The sequence below is a fragment of the Nannobrachium achirus genome (genome assembly GCF_963921795.1).
Source record: "Nannobrachium achirus genome assembly, chromosome: 10".
In the NCBI taxonomy this organism is placed as follows: Eukaryota; Metazoa; Chordata; class Actinopteri; order Myctophiformes; family Myctophidae; genus Nannobrachium; species Nannobrachium achirus.
Window position 1 is genome coordinate 16934730 of NC_137819.1, and position 10428 is coordinate 16945157.

The following is a 10428-nucleotide window of genomic DNA, read 5'->3' on the forward strand; positions in this document are numbered from 1 at the left end:
GTGTTCACAAGTAAAGTTTCTGTTCCATTCTTCTCACCTGTGGTTTCTTGGGTGGAAATTCCTCCTCCAACCATCTCTGACTCCTGCCTCCATCGATAAGGGCCCCGTCCTGGGTCTTAAAGTTCCTAAGCAGAGAGAATTAATCCAGTATCTGGCTTAAAGTCCTGTTCGCAATTTGGTGTTAGGGGAGTTTCTCACCTGAACTGAGTCAGTGGGTCCCTAGACATGAAAAATCACCGAGGTGCTCGTCCGCCATAGTGCCACGAGTGGCGCAATGGCCATGTCAAATATGGCTGCCATCGGCTATGATGAAAATCCAACTTTTCTGTTTCTGGGTGTATATGCACATGTAATACCTCTATTTGGACTAATTGTGGTGTGGGGAATTCATTTCTGATATTGTTTTGACCATTTTGGGTGATTTGGACCTTAAAAGGTTATGGTCAAGGTCATTTTGCTATTCCGAAGACCGTGGGCCATAACTTGGCCATTGTTAGGAGTAAAAACAGGTGCAGTAGGTCTAAATCAACTAATGCTGACATGTATAATTCATTTCTGACATTGTTTTGACCATTAAGGATCATCTTGTCTTTGAAATATCAATGTCAATGCCATTTTTCAAAAACGATTTTGTTCATTACTTGCACTTTTATAGTATTTTTTGTGTAGTTTGTCACTATTTTATAGTAAGTTTGTTTTGTTTATAACAAAAGACATACTAGTGACAAATACAACAAGTAAACATCCACATTTAACTTTAAAGGGGGGTTTTAAATGGGTGTTTAAATGAGCAAATAAGACTATTTACGAATAAAAGTGACAAATAAAATCACACAACAAAAGCACACACAAAATTAAATAACAATTTCCCTCAAAGTGCACCATATTGTGATTGTGTGCATCCAAGTTAGTATGATGTGTTTTTACAGGATGGATTTGCCATTGTTCCATGGCAAAATATGATGCACCGATATCCATCAGCAAGGCAGCCATATCCTCGAGAGTCGAAGTGTTCCTTGCATCCATCCATGTTCCATTGGTTCTAGTCTTTCCTCAGGTTCCTTGGCTGTTGCAAGCAGGTGGCAAGACATGCACTAGAAAGGTGCCTTGTTGGTATCAGCAGTTGTACTTCTCTGCAACCAATGCTGTGTCTTGTTCTGTCAAGGTCTTTGCCTCTCCAAAGTGTGTTAGATATTGTATTTGGTCAGAAGCCATAGCTGCATGCTTAGTCCCCACCTGGCCCATGCAGTCATCTCCAGTTTCCAAGGCATATGTCCCCTGATCACTGTCTTGGCTAGTGGTGCTCCAAGATGAGAGACTGCTTGATGCTGTAGAAGCATGTGCCGCTGCACACCTAGTGCCATACTGCTACCAGATCTACTTAATCCCCAGTGCTTGGAAGTATCACTACGACAACTCTCTGGGGTCCACTCATAATCCTGGCGACCCATTATTCCCTCCATTAGGTTACGGTTATGGGTAGGTTTAGTTATAATAGGGCCAGTTGACTCCACAATCCACATGTACCAGCAGCTTGGTGACAGCCTCCTCAATCTAGTTCAATCTTTGGGATCTCTTCACCTCCAGCCCCTTTTGCAGGGAGCCACTCATCATCATCAGAGATAACAGACGCACCCATCCCTCATCAACTTTACAAATTCTGGGTGTCTGAGGAGAACACACAGCTGGAGAGCTGTGTGTTCGGAATATGGTGTCCATTCAAGCTTGTGGCGATGTAGGTAGAACGGCTGCCTTGGAATCTGAAGGTTCCAGGGTCGATTTCTGGCTCCTCCTGCTTATTTGTCGAAGTGTCCTTAAGCAAGACACTGAACCCCTAACTGCTCCCGGTGAGCACCTTGCATGGTTTCATGGTGTGAATGTATGTGTGAATGTGTGTGTTAATGGGCAAATGTGAAATATATTGTACAGTGCTTTGGAGAAGAGCGCTATATACTGTAAATGCAGTCCATTTACCATTATCAGCTCTGTTGTCTCTGTTGATGATGTCGCTAGTGGAGAAGAGATCCCAGACATCTTGAATAGGATTGAGGAGGCTGACACCTGGTGCATGTTCAGCCTCCATTATAACTAAGCCTATCCTAACCTTCACTAACCTAATGGTCAGAATAATGAGATGTCGGAACTATGAGCGGACCCCAGAGAGTTGTTGTCTCCTTCACATTACTGCTATATTACACCCCATATTTCCAAGCACTGGGGATGAAGGAGATCTGGCAGCAGTATGGCTCTGGTGAGACTCACTTCTACTGCATCAAGCAGTCTCATCTTGGAGCACCACTAGCCAAGACAGTGATCAAGGCACATATGCCTTGGAGACAGGAGATGACTGCATGGGCCAGGTGAGGATTAAACATGTAGTTATGGCTTCTGACAACAAACTTTGGAGAGGCAAAGACCTTGACAGAACAAGACACAGTATTGGTTGCAGAGAAGTACAACTGCTGAGAACAACAAGGCACCTTTCTAGCGCGTTTCTTGCCACTTGCTTGCAACAGCCAAGGAACCTGAGGAAAGACTAGAACCAATGGAAAATGGAACAGGACATGACATAAAGGCTTGTCCTGTTGTCCAGGACAAGTGCCCATACTATGGAGTGGAGGGAGCAAGGGGGGTCATTAGCCGTCCTTTTGTTATTATTTCAATGTATGAAATTTTTATCCGGACAAGTGACTTTTGTCCCCGGACAAGTGAATGGGAAATATACTTGTCCAAAGGACAACTGCCTCAAAAAGTCAATGTCAAGCTCTGATGGATGGAAGGAGCACTTTGACTTTTGTACACTCCTGCCATGTCTGAAACAAGACACTCGACACTGATGGAGTTCTGTGCATCATATTTTGCCATGGAACAATGACAAATCCATCCTGTAAAAACACCTCATACTAACTTGCATGCACACAATCACAATATGGTGCACTTTGAGGTAAATTGTTATTTAATGTTGTGTGTGATTTTGTTGTGTAATTTTATTATGTCACTTTTATTCGTAAATAGTCTTATCTGCTCATTTAAACACCCATTTAAAACCCCCCTTTAAAGTTAAATGTGGATGTTTACTTGTTGTATTTCTCACTAGTATGTATTTTGTTATAAACAAAACAAACTTACTATAAAATAGTAACAAACTTACAAAAAATACTATAAAAGTGCAAGTAATGAACAAAATCGTTTTTGGAAAATGGCATTGACATTGATATTTCAAAGACAAGATGATCCTTAATGGTCAAAACAATGTCAGAAATGAATTATACATGTCAGCATTAGTTGATTTAGACCTACTGCACCTGTTTTTACTCCTAACAATGGCCAAGTTATGGCCCACGGTCTTCGGAATAGCAAAATGACCTTGACCATGACCTTTTGAGGTCCAAATCACCCAAAATGGTCAAAACAATATCAGAAATGAATTCCCCATACCCCAATTAGTCCAAATGGAGGTATTACATGTGCATATACAGAAAAGTTGGATTTTCATCATAGCCGATGGCAGCCATATTTGATTTGGCCATTGCGCCATTCGTGGCACTATGGCGGACGAGCACCTCAGTGATTTTTCATGTCTAGGGACCCACTGACTCAGTTCAGGTGAGAAACTCCCCTAACACCAAATTGCGAACAGGACTTTAAGCCAGATACTGTATTAAATCAGCGCATTCATTTCAAGCTACAACATATACTGTATGCGTGTGTGTGCAACGTGATTGTTTTATCAAAGGAGCCCTCGAAACCAGTCGTTCCCAAACTTTTCAGGCCGCGACCCCCCAAATAATCATATAATTTACCTGGGGACCCCTCATCCTGACAAGCACTAAGAGTTGAGGAATTACATTTTGTATGTGAAAATAGCAGATCTATATGCTCTCAACGCTCGAGGCGATGTGAGCATGTAGATCGGCTATTTTCACAATTTCAGCCTCTTATATTTTACAATTTGACCAATGTTTAATTTGTCATTTCAGAGGTATTAAAAAGTCCTAAAATTGTCACATTAGAAATATACATTAATTTAATCATCTGGGGACCCCCCCAAAATAATTATGGTGGTCCCGACCCACAGGTTGAGAACCACTGCTCTAAACAACAAAGGCGTTTTGTAAGAATAGCAACAGAAACCCCTCATCCATCCATCCATCCGTCCACTCACTTCATTCCAAAGTATAATACAATAGAAACATGGCAAAGGGAGCAATGATATGGTTTGCCCATAGGCTTGTGGATTCAAAGCTTTCTGCTGTTTCTGTAACTATTTCTGTGTACTTCCAGTTTCTGTGTAGAAAAGAAAGCCACTCATTGCATATGTGCTCACTCCATTCTACTTGTGTGGCGTGATGTAGGCATATCTAATTAATATTAATGTTTGTTTTATATAGATTTGTATCTTAGTGGGCCGTGGTTTCACTGTACTTGCAGCCAGAGAGCAGACACTTCGTCAGCAGACCGCCTGCAGTTACACTCACTGTGGTGTCTGTTATCTGGTTCTCTCTCACAACTTCAAGTCACACAGTTCTTCAGATTTTAGGGTAGTTACTTTCTTCGTATATGGTGTTTATCATATTAGTATTTTCAATGGTCGTTGACTCGTTCCGAGCCGAATCACCACCGTGTTTACATGCCGTGGCCCGTGAGAGAACGCTGTTATGCGGCTGCTGATTATTAATCAAACTAATAACAGGCTTCTATGCATGGCTGTAGTTATTTTTTTAAGGTGACACTGTGACCCGTTTGCCGTTCGGTTTTTTCATAGCTTTGTTTGTTTGGCTCAGCAGCAAATGTGTATTTCTGGTTGAAATATTATGCAGCCGAGACAACATCATAATGCTGACTTTTTCACCAAACATACCTCTGTTTCAGTTGTGTTGGGGTGAAAGCTGGTGATGTTTTTCAGCAAATCCTGTGGTTTTCAGGACAGCTGTCCCAAAAATGTCACCGCTTGCTCCTTGACAAAGAGGGAATATTTTGTATGCAACCCACACCACCACACCCTATGTGGATCAGAAATGAAATAGAAGTTTTAGAAATAAGTAAACTATCTTGACTGACACTTTATGGATGACAAACTTGGCACTTAGCTGAAACAGACACATGACAAAATGGCTTATTATGGAAACTCAAGTCATTTTACACAGTTAAATAGCCTAGTTAAGAACACAAAACAAATATTTTATTACCTAAACAAACACAACAGAATGGGTGTATTATTATTATGAGCAAGCTATCAAAGCCACACGATGAAATGCAGTATCTACTCTCTCTCTCTCTCTCTCTCTCTCTCACACACACACACACACACACACACACACACACACACACACACACACACACACACACACACACACACACACACACACACACACACACACACACACACACACACACACACACACACACTTCAAAGTAGGCCTATTATAGTTTGAGTGTATAAATAACATCCCGTTAGCATCGCGCTAGCGCTTTATGCTAGCGAAAAAAGGGGTTCTCACTTCTCACTGACTGACCGTCATGTTTCAGGGCTATAATAGTATTTCTGTGTGTCAACACTCACCTAAAGATGTCCGCTTCTTTTCTCCTTTCTTCTATCTTCTCTGAATCCGGTTTATTGCGGTGTTTATTGCATCCAGTGCGACGCAACATCACAACTCTGTTGAGTTGAGAGACAGCAGCGCGAGCGAATCTTGGCGCCTCCTCCTCTCCCCTCTCGGATAAGCAACTCAGAATGCACCGGGCGTGTCGCGTGCAAAAAAAGAACAGATCTACAAGCTCACAACGCGTCGAATTGCGCTGCGTTGTAGATCTTTAGATCTTCTGTTTGTAACCACAGCAACGCAGCTCGGCGCTCCCACGACTCTCCAATGCATTCTGTCCTATGATTCTGTCACTGTGTGACTGCTTTTTTCCTTTTTCTTCTATTGTTCTAAGTTCTGCTTTGGCTTCATTCAGGAAGGAAGTTTTCTTTAGAATGAATGGGTGGATGCATTAATGGATGCATGCTGTCTTAATGATACTATAATAATAATTATAATAATCATAATTAATCTATTATACATATTTTATATTTTCACATAATGTAAAATAAATGAATACAATAACAAATAAATAATTTCTAGAAGCCTATATAACTTCCCTGAATTGGGGATTATGTCTCAAGTCTATCCTTGTGTAGAGGAAAATAATAGAAAATAAGGGAATGGATCATAGTCATTTAGGGTGACCAGATCCAAACTATTCATTTGAGGGACAGGAGTACCGCTTGTGTGGGTCAATGTGGGACAGGCGGGTGGGGGGGTTATAGCAACTAATTAGGCTACTCAAGTTATATGGTTTAATGTCATATTGGACCATTATAGGGCAGGCCTAATATTGTCTATCATTTTGTTATTAACCTGCTGTAACCTAGGGGATATTTCTCTTGTCATTTAACAGGCTTAAAACATATCTTGCAGTTAAATAGACAATGAGAGAGATTTACAATGTGAAGACAATGATACCCTGGCCTACCCTATAATGTATTCACATAGGCTACTGCTAGAGCATTGGAAAAGTGATGTAAAATACTATTTCCAGCCAGGCCAGTCAGGCCAGATAGATTTTTAGCAGGAGACTCCTGATTGTCTCCACCAGGCCGAAAGGCATGGCCGAGACGTTTTGCACCCTGGCTGTGCAAACACACTCCCTGCAGGCCCGGTTCCACGGGGGTGCTCAGTCCTGCTAAGCACCCTCAGTTTTCCAGTGGAGCACCCCCAGATAAGATTTAGAAAAAGTTCTCTTTTTTATTTTTTTTATTTTTTCGTTTTGTCTTCTAAGTTAGCTAACAATGGCATGTTAGCTTTGAGAGAAACTGCAGCTTGCGCCTCCCCTCCCCACTCATTAGTGAAGCCAAAAGGTGTTAATAGTCGGCCAACGGTAAACAAAGCTTTTGTTTGGCTCCTACATTTGCATGCACATGACATGCATGCATGCACGCACTTGTGTCGTGTGGGGGGCTGACTATAGGTTAACTTAGCCCCTCCCAGGTTAGACCTATGTTTAATATTTTTCTCAACATTTTCTTGTCAATTATACCAATTCAATTTAAAGGAGCCTTTGGCATGAGAAACATAAGTTTACATTGCCTAAGCAAGTATCAAAATAGTAATACAATAAAAAAAAAAGTAGAAAAAGGGGAACATACCTGTATATACAGTTGGAGGGGGGCAGAGGGTACAGCATTGTGTAAACAGGACTATGTCACATGTTGTCCTAATGTACATGTTAATAGTCTACAGGCTATAAAGTAGCAGTATGAAATATGAAATACCATTCCCTTTGCAATTTGTCTTTGGAATGCTTTCTGCATAGTAGCCAATAGTTTTATTTGTCATTCAATTTAAACTAGTTAGTTACTTAGTTACTAAAAAGGACCCCAATTTAAACAAGCCCAAAGACCATTTTTATATGTGTTTGTTTTGCTATTTTATTCACTGAATAATAACATGAAATAATACAATGTCTAGTCTACCTGTCTACCTGAGCAACCCCAGTTAAGATTTAGAAAATGTCCTCTTTTTTATTTTTTCATTTTGTCAGTTAGCTAACAATGGCATGTTGGCTAGAGAGAAACTGCAGCTTTGCCTGATTTTTTTTGCTTTAAAGCCTATTTGATTTTTTCATAGGCATGTCGCATATGTATATATTTTTATTTTACTATTATACATTTTTACTATTTTTACTTTTTTATTGAGAAGCAGACTGTTTTATAGATATAAATCCAATAATGCTGCTATACATTCCCCGTTTTCTTTAACTGCTTTTATTATATTTTGACTCTTGCTTGGCAATGTAAAAAGATGTTTTCTCATGTCAATAAGCCAATAAATCACCTTTGAATTGTGTGCCATTACTTTTTGCATAGCTTTTCGGCGTCGAGCCTTTCTAAGCGTGGGAGGTACTTATCAAGATAATATCAAATATAATAATAAAACAAAGCTTCCGATTGTTTTGCTAATAGTGATGGTTGGTTTAATTGTCTGGCTGTCATTGCCTGCGCAGTGGGCACAGTGGGCACAGTCAGATATAGCAACAGGTTCTCACCCCTAATGCGTCATACAACCGACGCTTTGTCAAGTACTGTAATGGCGTCGGACGATAGACGCTTTGGGATTGCCGAATGTTTCACGGGTTGGACGCATTGGGTGGTCTAAGAAGAAAGAAAAAAAAAGCAGTTCCCGAAGCGGGATTCGATATCGCTTTGAAGGGTTCACTGGTTTACCAGCCACCCGTCGCTACCGCTCACGCCACTATAAACGACGGAGCAGTGCCGTCTCAGGCGGCGATGAACGCCGAGAGCCGCCGCCGAGGGAGCGGTAGCCCTATTTTTGTGGGGACTGCTTTTATGACCGACTGCCACTCAAAGGGACTAGCTGCACTAGAAAAACACTTTCCTCAATCTCACCAATATATAGATAGATATAATCAGTAAGACGCAAGAAAGGTGCATGCACATGGGTGCTTTGGCTTGTATAGTATACCCTTCTGCTGAGTGGGTTGAGTCCGAACAGGTCACTATATCCATATATGGAGTCTGTGAGGTCAGATGTAAAGGTATTGACCAGCTCCATATAAGGAGATCTAGATTCTAGATGACCAGTCGTCTTCATATGGATATCTAGGGTTTGAGGTCAGGGTAATGATCTTCATATATGAAGATCCAGGTGATGATAGTCAGCCGTTTTGATTTGCAAATTAATTCTGTCTTGGCCATAATAGAGTGTCCATATGGGCATTGTCAAATATATATATGGGCGTTAAAGGGACAAGGACGGAATTAATTTGCAATTGTGACTCGTGGTGTGGTATGGACATAATATTGTTGGGCATTAAAGGGATTCTATTGTATGGGTATTCCCAGATATGTGCTTAATATTGATGGCATAAAAGGTAATATTGATGGCATAAAAGGGATTCTATTCTGGGCATTCCCAGATATGGGCTTAATAGAGGGTATGTGTGTGACATCATCATACCCGGAAGTTATGCGGGAACACCTGAATGGCAAAAAGCTACTTTCTGGTCTTGACAGCCCATACATCCAAAGAAAAAAGTCCTATCTGATTTCATTAAGCAACATTAAACCATGCTACTCCCTTTGCCACTCGATTTGCCATTCACTTCATGCATGTGCTATTGATGGGCATAAAAGTTGTTGTTGCCCTAACAGGGCATCATCTGGGAATCAGATGTAGAGGTCACAACCAAATGTCTGTCTGATGTCTGTCCGATGGAGGAGGAGAAGCTTTATGAAGTCATGAAAAGCTTCATGAGAGGAGGAGGATGGGTGGGGGGTTGGGGGATTTAAGAGGAGAGCAAGAGATCACACAGGTAAGGGTGGCCGTTTGTATATATAATTTATACACACACACACACACACACGTTTGTCATTCATTATGTAAAATCATATTTCCTGCTACCAGTTGGTCTGGTCTCTGTCCATCCATCTGACCATCAAACACCAGATTAAGCAGGAGATGACTGGTCTGATGTGTTTTTTTTTTGTTTTTTTTTGGCCAAATATAAATGCAATTCTAATTTGTCTTCATTCAGGAAGTGTTATTTAGAATCGAGCATATGATTTGCCAATTGCTATATGGAAAGTAAATATTATTGGATACATATATTTGTGTCACATCACAAGAAATGTAAAAACTACTAAAACATATATAAAATAGCCTAATGTAATTATGGATTTTTTATTTATTTATTAAATGATCCTTTTTTTTAGGCTGTGAGGCTGTGACCCCCCCCCCCCCCCCCCCTCATAATTGAACTGGGGAGTCTGAACTGGAATTTTTATTTTAAAGCTTAAATAGTCATTTTAGAAATGTGCAGATACCCTCTATATGTCTACACACTAATACTGTATGCTGGTCTGTTTACTGTTGAGTGAGAAAACAATGTTAACATTGAGCTTAACATCTGGGGAACTCCCAAAATAATGTTGGGACCCCCCCTGGGGGTCCCGACCCACAGGTTGAGAACCACTGATCTAGTAACTTGTGTATGGACTCATCTGGGGTCCCGACCCACAGGTTGAGAACCACTGAAAACTTGACCAGCCTATCACTGGTCTATCCAGCCTTCTGACCAGGCAGTCACCAGCTATGTCCAGCTGCTAAGCTGGTCTATCCAGCCTTCTGACCAGTCACCAGCTATGTCCAGCTGCTAAGCTGGTCTATCCAGCCTTCTGACCAGTCACCAGCTATGTCCAGCTGGTAAGCTGGTCTTTTGCTGGTCTATCCAGACTTCTGACCAGTCACCAGCTATGTCCAGCTGGTAAGCTGGTCTTTTGCCGGTCAGTCCACCCATTTGACCAGCTACCAGCTTTGCTTAGCTGGTCTGTCCAGCCAGCCAGCTGGCTGACCATCAAAGACCAGC

The 10428-nt window shown here is 41.3% G+C and overlaps 1 protein-coding gene across 1 annotated transcript in view; it reads left to right on the forward strand.

The window, feature by feature from the left end:
* Window positions 1-9274: 9274 nt before the first annotated feature.
* The window catches only part of LOC308292861 (delta-type opioid receptor-like), a gene marked incomplete at both ends in the record, with an annotated part of 35971 nt that continues 34817 nt past the window's right edge, over window positions 9275-10428 (forward strand). The window contains one exon of the mRNA XM_080735285.1: window positions 9275-9331. Coding sequence (XP_080591411.1) covers window positions 9275-9331 — 57 coding nt within the window. The remainder of the gene's footprint in view (window positions 9332-10428) is intronic.